Source organism: Poecilia reticulata, linkage group LG9 (assembly GCF_000633615.1).
Source record: "Poecilia reticulata strain Guanapo linkage group LG9, Guppy_female_1.0+MT, whole genome shotgun sequence".
In the NCBI taxonomy this organism is placed as follows: domain Eukaryota; kingdom Metazoa; phylum Chordata; class Actinopteri; order Cyprinodontiformes; family Poeciliidae; genus Poecilia; species Poecilia reticulata.
In genome coordinates, this window is record NC_024339.1 from 10,170,910 (window position 1) to 10,186,015 (window position 15,106).

The 15,106-nt window shown below is 36.0% G+C and overlaps 1 protein-coding gene across 1 annotated transcript; it reads left to right on the plus strand.

The window, feature by feature from the left end:
- Window positions 1-554: 554 nt before the first annotated feature.
- Window positions 555-12,465, plus strand: cnot6l (CCR4-NOT transcription complex, subunit 6-like). The gene is made up of 13 exons (XM_008417774.2): window positions 555-674; window positions 3,080-3,201; window positions 4,941-5,127; window positions 5,473-5,558; window positions 6,428-6,517; window positions 6,604-6,672; window positions 6,747-6,904; window positions 7,701-7,855; window positions 7,934-8,085; window positions 8,689-8,913; window positions 9,232-9,434; window positions 11,868-12,085; window positions 12,166-12,465. Exons 2-13 carry the CDS (start codon window positions 3,090-3,092, stop codon window positions 12,215-12,217), a joined length of 1,707 nt encoding a protein of 568 aa, XP_008415996.1. The 5' UTR covers window positions 555-674; window positions 3,080-3,089; the 3' UTR covers window positions 12,218-12,465.
- Window positions 12,466-15,106: the final 2,641 nt, after the last annotated feature.

Sequence of the window (15,106 nt, forward strand, 5' to 3'; positions counted from 1 at the left end):
ATACATTTAAATACTAACAAAATAAAAACAAAGTACTGACCTTTTGCTGAAAGTCAGGTTTACATGTCTCTTCAATTGTTGTTTAGTGGGTTGGAAGATGAAAGGTTTTCAAACCACCGGGATATATTTTATAAACTACAGTACCTTTGATCAACTCTTGTTTAAAATCTTAAATACTAAAACAGCTCAAATCTAGTTGTTGAGTTCTTCAACATTACATCTGGATTCTTTTACAAGCCCACACTTTGCATGGTCCTGATGGATATTTCTATTTTTTCCGAAGGATAGTCATTCATAAAATAAATAAATAAATGAATAAATAAAAAAAAATAAATAAATGTTAATAATAATAATAATAATAATAATAATAATAATAATAATTATTATTATTATTATTATTATTATTATTATTATTATTATTATTATTATTATTATTATTATTTTATGTTTTGTTTCTAATCGCTAAAAGTTTTATTAAATTTGGTTACACAAGAAATATTGCTTAAAACTGTAGGCGCGCGCTCCGGGAGTGAGACGGGAACGAGCGGAAGCCGCGTTTGTTGTTCTTCCTTCTGTTTCCGAGACGTTCAGGGGTCTACACGGGTTCCAGAGGCACGTCTGCATGTCGCTGCTAATTCCCTTCATAAATCGTCTTCTACCGCCCCCGAATGAAGGTAAAATCCCGCCTCGGTTCGCGTTCACACAGAACACATCCACCCGGGTCGGTTCCGAGTCAGATTAAACCCGCTCCTGGCAGGTCTGCTCCCCGGCAGTGAGCCCGGGTGTCGAGCGCACAGCTGCCGATAGCCGAACTAATCCAGCCCGCTGCTTCGGAGGCGCTCCCCGGTGGACGCGGCTGTGTGCTGTTTTTATCGCTGTCTAAATTAATGTGTTAATATGATCAGCGTTATCAATATTATCAATTATCTGACACTTATATTGACTCTGGGGTGAGGTGTGACAGCTGCTAAGCCGAACTTCTTCCCGAACGGGCCCGTCTGGCTACTTTTGACACTACAGCTATGTTTGGAGTCTCGTCCTTCAGCTGTCTGTGCAGTTGGCATTGCTACATTTTCTCCCATTTAAGAAAAAACTCTCCCACCTCGTAAAATTACAAACCTCAGAGTTTGAGGCGACCATTTCCAAGTTTGCAGGAAAAAAAAACTTTAGTGATTAGTTGAAGTTCAGAGTCTAAATATGTAAAATCCCTGCATGGGTGTGATGAAAGTTTCCTCTGGAAGTGTAGTTCTGTGATATGAACAGATGCCAGCAGGCCATATGTCACCCTGCTCCTTGCTTGTGACCCAGTAATGTGTAAACAGGTTATGCAATTCTTTTCCAAACTTGTTCGCCTTGGCCAACCTCATGTCTGCTGCTGCATAAACACCAAGCAGAAAGTTCTGCAGCACTTCTCAGGTTAGTCTGCATGCTGCTGCAAAACGCTCCCATGCTACAGGTGTGTTACATGTTCTGCACCGACATGCATATTAAATTAATACCTCCTCAATTTTCTGGGGGTAGGGAGGTGTCTGGAGTTATATGTGATGTTAACAGCAAGGAGAATAAAGTCATGTTAGAAAAAGAGTAATTATTAGTTGTAGAACCAAACAGGCCAAGAATTATAACTTTTTTGTTTTATAAATATAGAAAGCTCCAGTCAAAATATATTTTTTTGGGGGGAAAAAAAAATCTAAAATGCAAATCTAGAATATAAAAAGAGTAGCTACTTCAACATATTTTTAGTCAAGTGAAAGTAAACAGTAGCCATCTAAGAAATTGAAATGGAATCCGTATATATTTCAAACAAGTAAAGGTCAGAGAGAAAATAAAATAATTAAGAAGAAAACAAAAAATATATCAAATACATGACCAAACTTTTATATCCAGTTAGAAAAGGAGTGGGAAGAAGACAAACATATTAGATCCTACCCCCAAATTACTCAAATAAAAATGAAAAGCACTGGAATACTTGATTTAATATCTTTAAAATGATTTCACCAGATAGATAGAAAAGTTATGTACAAATTCTGGTATTTTAAAGACTGAAAGAAAAAAAAGTAAGACAGATCATAAATTCAGGCAGAAGGAACACTTTTACAAATTACTTTTTTCCAATATAAAACTTTCCAAATTCAAACTTACTGTAGATAATGTGTGTATATAAATGCTAGTAGTGGGTGAAGTGACAATAAATAGCACTTACTTTATTTTCTTGATCTCTAAGTTGCTCAACAGGTTCAGCATAGAAAATAACATCATATAAACAAAGCAGTTGTATGAACAGGAGGTCTCACTTTGGTGTGTTTATTTCTGGACAAGTATGTTGTATTAAAACTAATCCTAGAGGTAATTTTTCCCAAAATGCAAATTTAACATTTACCGTATCATTTATTGTTATCTTTACAAAATTCTTGCTGCGATAAGAAATTATGATTTATTTACTTAAAGTTGAATTACAGCTAATGATCTCTGAGAATCCAAATAACTGAAAGTATTTGCAGGACTGTTGCTTTTATTATTTTCCCCACTTTTGTTTCCACAAGAGCTTCATTAAATATAAATACATTTCGGTGTATCCTGAAGAAACTTCACTTTTATCGTTATTTTATTGATTTCACAAAATAGTTCATCCCTATTTTACCAATACTCAGAAAAACAGACAAGTTTTCTGAAGTACGTATCTAACGTTTTGTGTCTTTACTCATAAAATTATGAATTATAGTTATTACACACAGTTCTTTGGTGGTTATTGACAGGGTATTTGTAAAAAAAAAAAAAAAAAACTATTAAAAAAAGGTTGGGATGAGAAAACAGCCTGAAATGTTCAGGCCGTCCTGGAAAGCAGCTGTTTAAAATTACATCTCCAGCCGTATGATGTATGATTCATTTGAAGCGGTATCATGCGTCACCCCGGAAAAAACATTGTCTTAATAAAGAACCAGCAGCTTTTTTTCTTCTAACTTCTTCTTTTCTTGAAATCTGTTTACAAAACTTCTTTTTTCTCTCCTTGAGTTTAAAGTTTTTCTCTCTGAATTAAAAGCTGGACTCAGTGTTTCTGTTTGCTTTGTTTTTGTTTCAGATTAACAGGTATGCCAAAGGAAAAATATGATCCTCCAGATCCCCGCAGATGTTACACCATCATGTCAGCTGAGGAGGCGGCCAATGGGAAGAAGTCTCACTGGAACGAGCTCGAGATAACCGGTTAGTCCGACTGCTTCTAGTTAACGGGAAATAAATCCCAAAGCTTTGAGTTCAAAATGTTCAGCTAAAGAAACATCCAAGAGGGTTCAGCCAAATGCAGCTGGTCGTCTTCTCTTTTATTTCTTGAAGAAGTTTCAAAAGACAAAATAGCTTCTTCAATTCAGACTGAACCACAGAAGAAGTCCAGAGATGCACCGATCCACTTTTTTTCACTTCCAATACCGATATTTGAGGTTTAGTATCGGTTGATACCGATCCGATAAGGAAACACAGTGCTGAATTGATTAAAAAAAATCAGAATTTCAATACTCAGACATAAATTTACTGAATTTCACATTTATTTGATAACTCTCCACCAGTATAGCACGCTTAAATGCACCAATAACTTCACAAGCTTGGTCAAACACGTAAAAGCAACTTTAATTTGTTCAGTCACTGCATTCAGGAGTAGAAGAGCCACTGTAAAATAAATAATAAAGAAATGGAAACGGATGAAAAAACAGTAAGTTTACTACCACTTGGTCAAACGTAAAAATTAAACTGCAACAAACAAATTTCGTAATATTTAAAACGACTTAAATAAATAATAAACCATTTATTATTCATTTATGATGTCGCTCAAAGCACTAAGCATAGATTTAGACTGAATAGATCTGCCCAAGTGGATTGGATACATTGCCACCAATACCCAATCTAGATTTTTTTGTCAATATCGGGGCCGATACAGATATTGATATCAGATTGTTGCATCGCTAGGCATGTCACGATAACTTTTGCTGGACGATAAATTGTCCCATAAGTTATTGAGAGAAACGATAATATTGTTTTGAGTGGAATCAGCTTACTCACTCATTATTTGGTTACCTAGCAACTCACTCATTCTTTGGTTACCTAGCAACTCGCTCATTCTTTGGTTACCTAGCAACAACCTTCTGAGTAACTTCCGCAGCAGCAGTTTAAAGTTCTGCCACCGTGCTTAAAAATAAAAAAAACTGAATAAAACAGGAAAAGTCAAGCCACCAGTTTGGTACCATTTCTGATATTTAAAGCAAAAAACCCGAGTCAATAATTATCAATATCGACTGATATGAAATGTTCACATCATGATAAATTCATCCAGCTCTATGTCTCTACTCTTGTGAAATTCATCAGACCTGCGTTATAATAGTTTTGGGGTTTGAATTTTAGCTTAGTTTTATTTTGTCGTGACTTTTTGTTTGTCTAATTCAGTTACTTTTAATTAGTTTTTAGAGTGCGTTTGCTTGTTTTTGTTAGTTATCTGTTAAATATTGTTTAGATTTTATTAATTAGAGTAGTAGTTTTATTTTTTTCATGCTTTGGTTGATTTTTAGGTGTAGCATTTTCAAAAAATGTATTCAACAACCAAATGACTCTGGTGTTTTCTCCCGCTATTTTGAGGACTATCTTGGAGGATAATGGATGCTTATTGCTTGTGTCTGGGGAAAATAATCAATTTCACATCAGTTTGAAAGACTAATAAATAGATAAACACAAAAACAAAGGATGTTATACCTATAATTCCAGTCTGTTTTATAAACGCACAGTCCAGTTTTTCCCCCATTAATTACCGTTTTTATTTGTTTTAGTTAACAAACTTGTTTTCTCAGTTTTAGTTATCGTTGTTTTGTTAGTTTTAGTTGACTATAATAACCTTGCATCATCATCAGTTCTTGAGAATCAGATTTTAATGTCGTCTTGTTTGCGATTTCTGGAATCAGGACGAGTCAGGAGCCTGAGCAGCTCGTTATGGACCCTCACGCACCTGACGGCGCTGCACATCAACGACAACAACCTGACCCGTATCCCGCCGGACATCGCCAAGCTGCCCAACCTGGTCTACCTGAACCTGTCGTCCAATAAGCTGCGCAGTCTGCCCGCCGAACTGGGCAACATGGTCTCTCTCAGGTAGGCCGTCCTGCGCTACGTGGCGCCTGCCAAACACATGACAGAGCTGGGATTCCCACCAGAACCATCACACGGCCTCCATTTCTTTAAAACCCATCATAGGGAAGCCATGTTTGTTTTCCCCAGTAGAAAACAATTTATCCACTTTATTGCTATTTGCCTCATTAATCTGTTACTGAACTTTAATGATTTCTTTGTAATTCTGCGGGGATTTAGATGCTAAATGATCTAAGAGAACAAAATAAAGGTTCAGACTCTGCAGTCAAGGACTGGAAATAATCTCATAGTCAGAAATAAAAGCTTAGAGCTGAACACTAATGCTTGGTTGTTGCTTTTTTTTTGCAGGGAATTGCTTTTAAACAACAATCTTTTACGAGTCCTGCCTTACGAACTGGGCCGGCTTTTCCAGCTTCAAACTCTGGGACTTAAAGGTGAGACTTCTTCATCCTCCGGTGATTATATTAGAACTACCCGTTAATTCATTTATTTAGGGAGTTTTACACTGCAAATGCAAAATCTTACCAAATATTGTTGGTCTAGTTTCTAGTGCAAATATCTTAGCAAACTTGAAATAAGACAGAAATAACTTACAAGTAACTTTTCAGCCCGATATAAGAGATTGTTTTATTTCAATAATTCCTTAACAACGATTTAAACAAAAGTGTTATTTTCACTTGCAGGTCATTTTATAACAAGACATTTTCCGATATTATAAGTGGAATAATCTGCCAATGAAACTTGAATATTGCTAAATACTTTTCAGTTCATATGAAGTGAAAATATTCAGTCCATTACAAAACTAGATGTTCTAAAACTTAAATATTAAAAAAAAGATTTGTTCAGCATTTCTTTAATGAAAAGGAAATTATCTCATCTCTTTGTTATTACACTGCAAAAATACAAAATATTACCACGTATTTTTGACTGGATTTACGTATAATTTCTTATCAGTAAATTATCTTATTTTATAAAAGTTCACACAAAAAATTGTTAAAAACAATATATTAAAAAAGATTGCAACATCAAAAATAATTGTTTAATATTAGTTGCTGGAGTAACTGATATTAGATTTGTAGATTTATGAGGTTTTCTTGCCAGACAGGAAAAAATGAATAAAAATATAAGATGATTCAAACCGGCCACAGTGATCAGTATTTTAAAATATTAAAAAAACCATAAAACAGACTCAAATACAGCAGATGATAAAATGAAACGATGTTAAACATATGCTAGATGTAAATGTGTAGTTCTTACCATAACCACACATTTTAGTTGCATTTTGACGTTTTATTGGTTGCAGGAAATCCGTTATCGCAGGACATCCTGAATCTGTACCAGGAGCCCGACGGAACCAGAAAGCTTTTGAACTACATGCTCGACAATCTGGCAGGTAAAACCCTCAGCAGCACATTTAATATTTACATCATATCAATGTGATATTTATAACCCGCTCCATCGTCTCGTATATCCCCCCAGTTCACCCAGAGCAGCTCCCCCAAAGACCGTGGATCACTCTGAAGGAGCGAGACCTGATGAGCCCAACAGGTCGGTTCCGGTCGGTTTAACTCTTTAAAAGCCACTCTTTGCCGCTCTGATTACTCCTCTGGCTTCGCCTGCAGCTGCGTTCACAGTCATGTGCTACAATGTGCTGTGCGACAAGTACGCCACGCGGCAGCTCTACGGCTACTGTCCGTCCTGGGCGCTGAACTGGGAGTACCGGAAGAAAGGCATCATGGAGGAAATCACCGGCTGTGACGCCGACATCATCAGCCTGCAGGTGAAGCCGAGTTCATTTAATGTGAAATCTGAGAATAAGTTATAAAGACACAAGTTCAGGTGAAACTCAACTGAATGGTGTGAATTTAACCTGGACGCAGCAAAATGCAGGTGGTTGGTTTTAGCTTTTTAAAATAAGTTACAAAAGAAACTTCTTTTTTCTCTTATTTGAGGTTAACAAACATCCAGTGACATTTGCTAAAATGAAAGTTGTGAAAAGTTCATTGAGAAGAAACAGAATGTTTTTGGAAAATTTTAAAATTGTATTTTTATTGTCCCCAAAAAATTAAAAACATCTTTTTGAGGAAAAACACAATTTTGAAAATAAATGAAAGATGTGGAAATTTAGTGCTTTTAAAAACTATTTTTGAAAATTCTTTGGCATAAAAGTTTGAAAATTGAGATTGTAATTGCCTTTCTTTTTATAAACAAATTATTTTGAAAAATATGTATTTTTGAAAAAAATAAAAATTTGTTAAATTTGTGCTTTACTCTTTTTTATATATATAAATTTTTTTATCAAAAAGTATTTTTGAAACATTTTTTCAAAATGAATAAAACATGAAAAATTTGGTCTTTTTAAAAAAATATATGTTTTACGTTTTTTTGGGAGAAAATTTTGAAAATGAAAATTTTTCAAACCATGTTTGAAAAATATATTTTAGCATTTTTTAATTAATGTGTAAAATTGGTGCTTTTCTTTCTCTTTTTTTCCAAAAAATATTTATGATTTTATTTATTTTTTTGCAAAATTATAAAACTCTGTCAGTACAACTTCTTCCTCTGTGTTTCTGCAGGAAGTGGAGACGGAGCAGTACTACACCTTGTTCCTGGAAACACTAAAGGACCGCGGCTACGACGGCTACTTCTGCCCCAAATCCCGCGCCAAGCTGGTTTCTGAGCAGGAGAGGAAACACGTCGATGGCTGCGCCATTTTCTTCAAGACCGAGAAGTGAGAACCTCCGAAGTTTTACAGAACCAACATGGAGTCCAGCTGGGAGCTAACAACGGACGCTGCTGATGTCTGCAGGTTCACTCTGGTCCAGAAACACACCGTGGAGTTCAATCAGGTGGCCATGGCCAACTCTGAGGGGTCAGAGGTCATGCTGAACAGAGTGATGACCAAAGACAACATCGGCGTGACGGTTCTGCTGGAGGTTAATAAGAACATGTTCGCCAGTGGTAAGACGAGATGGTCATGTGACCATGATTTTTATTTTTCCCTCTTTCTATTATCGATACATTGATTGATTCTATTCACTATAAGTTGAAATACTGCAATCAAAACGTGATTGAAGTGAAACTAACCAACAAATCATCTTTCTTTGCTGATACTGTTTAAATATTCTATTAAAAAACGACAAAATTACTGTGAAAATCTGAAATTCATGTGTAATATCCTGTATTTCCACAAGGTGGCACCAGAGATTTGTCACTCGGTGAACAGCAGCAGTTTTGTTGTTTACTGGAGAGTTAGAGGCCTTTAATGCTGTTTTTATGCCTTGTGTTGCTTAATATTTTATGACTTTATGTCTGCTCTATATATATTTGATTTGAGTTCATAATATTTAGTGCTATGAAGGAAAGATAAGCTGTAATAATTTTTGTTTTAGCTGCTTAAAGAGTTTCTTCACATCTGAAATTTACTGGAAATTAATTTAGGAAGTATAAAATCTCCCCACCGTGTTAATTTAGTAGCTATTTCATTTACTTTAGAGGTTCTTGTTGCCTGTCTTTATGTGTATTAAACTTTTAAAATCTATAATCCTGTTTCTCTCTTGTGAGGCGTGAAGCCTCAGGAGAGGCAGCTACTGCTTGTGGCCAACGCTCACATGCATTGGGACCCGGAGTACTCGGACGTTAAGCTGATCCAAACCATGATGTTTCTGTCGGAGCTGAAGAGCATCGCTGAGAGAGCCTCGGGTGCCATGACAACGGACTCCCCGACCTCTGACCCCTCATCCATCCCCATCGTCCTGTGTGCCGACCTCAACTCGCTGCCCGACTCCGGTAAGTCCAGCAACTTATGGTTGACTGTAAATTAATGGTTTATTAGATTAAAATGAGTTCCGATCGATTAACTTATAACATCCGCTCAGACCTTCTATTAGTGTTGCAGTTTGGCCTCCATCCAGCAGAGGCGCCGCCATCTTTATTTCCGGTGGTATAGAAACAAAGATGGCGGAGATGTCACTGAGCCGAAAGTTCAACTAATCAATAACTTGCATCCCTAGTTGAGTTAAGAAGAATCCAACAGTGATTTTGACCATGTTCCACTGAATGAAGCCGATTTTTAAGTTATTTTTGTTGCATGTTGTTGCTGTGCAGGCGTGGTGGAGTACCTGAGCAACGGCGGTGTGGCTGAAAACCACAAGGACTTCAAGGAGCTGCGCTACAACGAGTGTCTCACCAACTTCAGCTGCAACGGCAAGAACGGCAACTCGGACGGCAGCATCACACACAGCTTCCAGCTGAAGAGCGCGTACGACAGCAACCTGATGCCTTACACCAACTACACATACGACTTCAAGGTAGAAACCTGCTGCTCAGCAGGACTCGCCAGCCGACAAAGCTCTTGTCAGTTTTCTGCTAATGTGGAAAAAACAAAATGTGTTTCCGTTAAAATAAGAAACGCAGTTAAGATCACGTGTATAAGTTTGTTCAAATCATTAAAAAAAACATCCTGCGCCATCATCCTCCTACTTCCTGTCGTCTTCTTCTTCGTCTGTTCTGCCAGTAGTAACATCCTGTTGATCACGTGACTCGTGATACAAATGTTTTCATTGCAGTTTTGCGAAATAAATAAAATTTGATACGGACATAAAAAAAAAAAATCACTTCATCCTAACACAAAAAACATTTGATTCAAAAGTGAGTTTTTGGGGTTTTTCCCCAAAATTGCCGCGTTTCCATTAAGTAAATCTATTTTTGTAAATCCAATTTGTGCAGCTATATGATCAATGGAAACACAGTTACAGTCAGTAGTTTTGCTTTGGAAATCTGCAGTAGGACATACTGTATAATATTGGTAAATATCAATTAACGATTATAAGTCTCAGTTTTCATAATCACGCTGGTCCTGCAGCTTCTAGGCCTGAGACTTGTGCTGTTTTTCCTCTTCGTGACGCATTTTTTGATTCATGCGACTTATAGACTGGAAAATACGGTAATATCAGATTTCGAAATTGGCCCAAATTTTCATATTGTTGCATCCGTATGCGACCTAAAGCTGCTTTAAATCTTTGTGTTGCAAACCTTGTATTGTTTTCTATTCACTCCATGTTTAAAGTCTACTTTTTCTTGATCTGTCAGGAAAAAATACTCAATAAAATACTTTTAAGTTTGTTATTCTAAAAATGTGAAAATATGGAAGTGTTATAAATGGCTTGATTTCTGCCCCTGAAACTTGATCCTGACTAAAAAGGAGGGATTCATGTTTGACTGAAACAACAGATACTGGATTGTTGGAGAAATATCGATCAAGACCTGCGATTAGATTAACAAAAACTTAAGTTTAGATTAACTAAACTTAAAGAAATATAACCCGAGTAGATTTTGCATCTTTCCTTCCTTCAGTTTCCTTTAAATCAATCATTTTAATTTCACATTTGATCTGAAAAAAAAAAAAGTTTTGGGCTCGTTTAAAGAGCTCAAAATTCATAACCGAGTGGAAAACCCAAAATCATACGTGTGGAACATGTTTTAACACTTTTTAATAGCTTTCCTGTGGAAACCAGAAGTTAGTCTGGAAGACCTTTTAACCAGAGATGCGTGGCTCTTTTTTTTTTTCTTACACTTTTCTGCAGTTTTTCAAAGCGTGTTGGTGGTGAAGCCTTTGAATCTCGTCTCGCCTCGCAGTTTTTGATGCGCTGACATTTTGGCCCGGCTTTGGAAAGAGTCACGCTGGCAACTTTCACATAATGTGTGGTTTTCTGCTTCGTCTCGTTTCATGACCAGCGGCTCATCTGCTGGCTGTCAGGTTTTGCTTTTTTTCCACTCGGAGCGTCTCTCTTCTCTTTGCTCTGACGGAAACAGGATGCCAGTTTTCTCCAGGATTTCTGTTCTGCCCGTTATCTATTGAGCTGTTGTGCAAGTTCAGCTTTTACAGGAACAAGGTCAAAGTTTAGCTTGCCCACATTAAGACAGAATTAGCTGATATTTTTAAAGTTTACCACCCTGAAAGTGAGAAGTGAATTCACTCATCTTAAATGTTGCTAAATCAGATTCTGTGGTTGTGTTATCTCTGCTTCCTGCTTTCTTTGCTAATAGAAACTGCTTAGATGAAGCTGAAATCCCCCGAAAAGTTGCTTCAGTTTAAATATTTTTCGGGTGTTTATCGTTGAAGTTGAGTCTAAAAAGAAGCTGAATCTCTAATAACAGCATTCATTTATTTACAGTTGATCATTTGTAGCAAAGGATTAACTGATCAGTAACTGGATATTAAAAATGCTAGGAGATTTTTTTTTTCACAGGATTTGAACCAGGTGTAAAGTTCAAACTGCGCTCTGGGAAGAACATGTACACGAAGATTTTTTTTTTATCATAAATGAAAAATGTATTTGTTTTTTTGTACAGCTTTGGCTTAAAACTATTGATCTGTTTATGTTCTTTAAGCAAATGGCCTTTTTTGAGTCTGTTTCCTATCAATTGATTCAACACAATTAATCCAATTCACAGTTTTAACCAAAGGATATTTATAACTAAGATTTTTCTCAAAATTTCTCATTTATTTCTATAAAATGTTTGACATTTGAAACTCAAAAATGTTTTTTTCTAACATTTATGAGATAAATTTGAATAATTTAGAGGAAATTAACTTTTTCTTTACTACATTTCTATAATGTCACTAATACGCCGTCGTACTGACCCGACCAATGATTTGGTCCGTCTTATTTCTGTGCGGAAGCTGTTCTCCTGTTCGCCACTAGAGGGAGCCCTTTGTAACGTCTCTTCTGTTCCCGCAGGGCGTCATCGACTACATCTTCTTCTCCAAGACACACATGAGCGCCGTGGGCGTCCTGGGCCCGCTGGACAGCCAGTGGCTGGTGGACAACAACATCACCGGCTGCCCCCACCCCCACATCCCCTCGGACCACTTCTCCCTGCTGGCCCAGCTGGAACTGCAACCCCCTGTCCCCCACCCGCTCAACCCCCTGAACGGCCTGCACCTGCCCGTCCACAGGTAGTGCAGCCTGGGAAAGCCCCGCCCACACCTCTAACCTCACCCACTCAGCTTTTAAACACTGCCCCCCCCTCTCCCAGCTTTATACAGGACCCTGTACAGCTCACCATCAGACTCGAACAGGAGGAGTGAAGTATTTGCCCGTTTGTTGCTCCTTTTCGTACCTTTTGTGTTACGTTGATTCATTTCCTCCCTTTAAAACGAAGCTTGATACCAAAAATTGGGGATGAAGCTGCTGAAGTGGCCCGCCTTAGATGAGATCATGACGGCTCGTTGATTCTGTTTTAAGATAAATTCAACACGAAACGTGACGAGAGACGAGATGACTTCTGTCCCAGTTTGTTTTTCATACATTTAAGAAATAAATCTTTTAAGTCACAGTTTAATAGTAATGATGTAAGATACTACCAGGTGTATTAGGGCTGTTGGAGATGGAAAAAAATAATAATTTGTGAGAAAAAAAAAGAAATTCTGAGATTAATTTCAGAAATTTACTAGAAGAAAACTTGGAAATTTCAGAATCTTTTTTTTAGAAAATAATTGACTTTTCAAACTCAGAAGTTTCTGCTTTTTTTTCTATAAAATTTCTGACATAAATCTCAATATTTCTGAGATTTACCTTGCAAATTTTTGACTTTCACACTCAGAAATTTCCGAGTTCTTTTCCTAGAAGAGATTAGTGTCACAATTTGAGATTTTTTTTTTGTTCTTGCAAATTTTCAACTTTCCTAACTCAGAAATTTTCAAGTTTTTGTAAAAAAAAAATTGTCATTTTAATCTAAGAATTTCTGCTTTATTTTCTCAGACATTTTTGAATTTTAAAACTCAGAAATTTCAGATTTTTTCCCACAGAAAAATTCTGATATTATTCCCAGAATTTCTGAGTTTTTTCTCACTAATGTACTTTTTTTCTACCTACAATGGCCCTTAAACGCTGTTGTAAAACGCATGTATTTCTCATTACGAAAAGCTGACTTTATTAACGTTATGAGGATGTCAAACATTTGTTGGTATTTATTTTTGTTTTGGGTTTTTTTTTTTTTTTTTTGGTGCATATCTAAAATTCACAAGCCACGAAATGCCAAAAATATGTAAATTAATGAAATCTGAGGAATGATTAGGAGATTTTAAGATTAAAAAGATTGAAAACTCTGTTTTTAGAAATAGTATTTGAAAAATGGAAGACGGGATTTAAAACCTCAGCACATTTCCTGTCGCTAATGCATCATTTTTTGGGGGAGGGGGGCAGTCGGATAATCCGTAGTTTGTGTTATTTTGTTTTTTTGTGACACTTTTGAGATTATAATCTTTGGTCTGTTTTGTCACACCAGCCGGTAAATGATGCCTCTAAATGTAAACAAGCTGCTTTTTTCACCTCATCCAGTTAGAAGTATTTATTTTCATAATCTGGGATTATCCCCCACCTTTATCAATGATGCATTCTTCACTTTTTGAGGCACCTCAGAGCGTTTTGATTTGCAAGAACAGCAGTTCACACCAAATTAGCCACGGTCTCTCATTTCTGCTTGATTTGCTCAGTATATTTTATACTCACAGATAATATTTTTTCTCCTGATGTTGTTTTAAAAGTTTTCCCCGTCCCTGATTGGCCAAAGAATTGAGTGACATACAATCTGTCTTTACTGGGGTAGCTTAGCTGCGCCAGTCGATGACTCCAAAACAGAATGTATTTAGCTGCTTCTGAGGATTAAAACTAAAAGCCCTTTATGTACGTTGGAGCTCAGGGCTTTGCAGTACCTCTCACACTAAAAACTCTCAGTCACTTTGAATAAAAATACACAGAAAAATGTTGTTCTGACATTTCTGTATAAGCACAGGTAATGTTTGTTCTTGCACACGTACATAATGTTGTATAATTCCTACGTCTTGGTGCATTTTTAATACAAAACAACTATTGGTGCAATTGTCCTTCTTTGCCAAAACAGTTGTCATGGTGCATAAAAATGATAAAAATTAAAGTTTATGATGTTTTCTTCCTCACTGTTCAGTTTGGGATGCAAAGCAGAGTTTTGGGCGGACAAAACGGAAAATGTTAAAAATTTAATTGACTTTTAGGGTTCAGGCGTATGAAATTTAACAAATTAGAGCCTTTATTTATTGCCACTCCAAATAAGATTGTAAATAAATTAATCTCTTATTGCAGCCGCATAATCTATTCTACAGTAACTTTAATCTGCGTACAAAGATTTAGATCAGTTTATTCAAAAAATAAAAAATCTTCATTATAAAGTAATTGCTCTTTGAAAATTTACCAGCAGCAGTTCCAACAAAATAAAATAATATAATTTTGTTAATAAAATTTAGTTTTTATTTTTATCAGTGTTTCTAGGCACTTGTAATAATTAATTCTTTGTTTTCTGGGGAATAAATATGACGCGACATGAAGTCCTATTAGTTTTAGCAACAAAGCTGGACGAGAAAACAAGAAAAAATAAAGTAACTGTGACCATTTATTGAAGGAACAAATAAACATATAAAACAAATAAACTGATTTAGTTTTACCAGCTCAATAATAAACTAAACTTGCAAATTCTAATTAAAAATCTGTTTTATACATTGGCCATACTAAAAGAAATTCAGAGTTTACAGACTTTAGCTGCTTGTTTTTTTGAGTGTTTTTTTTTTTTTAGAAAGATCCAGTCAATTCTCAGCAGAATTTTGGTCACAATTTAAGTCACTTTAGTTGCATTTAGCCATGTTTAATTAATCAAAAGCAGATTTAGGTTCAGTAAAGTCTGCTTTTTAGTAGAAGTCACTGAATAGATGTGGTTCTATTCACTATGAGAGTGCAAAATATTACTCTAATTAAAAATTGAAGATTTAATTTTTGGTAAATGTAAATTTTTGATTGAATTAAAAACACGTATTTCCTGATTATGCTGCTGTAATAAAAGCATGGATCTATTATAAAGCTGTTGTTTTCTAATGAATTAGATTAAATCAATTATTCCTACAGCAAATGTGTAAAAGGAGATGAAATGTGAACTTTTTAAATCAGGG

What these genes read in the sequence shown, in the direction of transcription:
- cnot6l (XM_008417774.2), top strand. Translation starts at nt 3,090, where the DNA reads ATGCCAAAGGAAAAATATGATCCTCCAGATCCCCGCAGATGTTACACC. An exon ending in CATGCTCGACAATCTGGCAG is followed by an intron (nt 6,518 to 6,603) that starts GTAAAACCCTCA and finishes ATATCCCCCCAG; the next exon opens with TTCACCCAGAGCAGCTCCCC. An exon ending in CAACTCGCTGCCCGACTCCG is followed by an intron (nt 8,914 to 9,231) that starts GTAAGTCCAGCA and finishes GTTGCTGTGCAG; the next exon opens with GCGTGGTGGAGTACCTGAGC.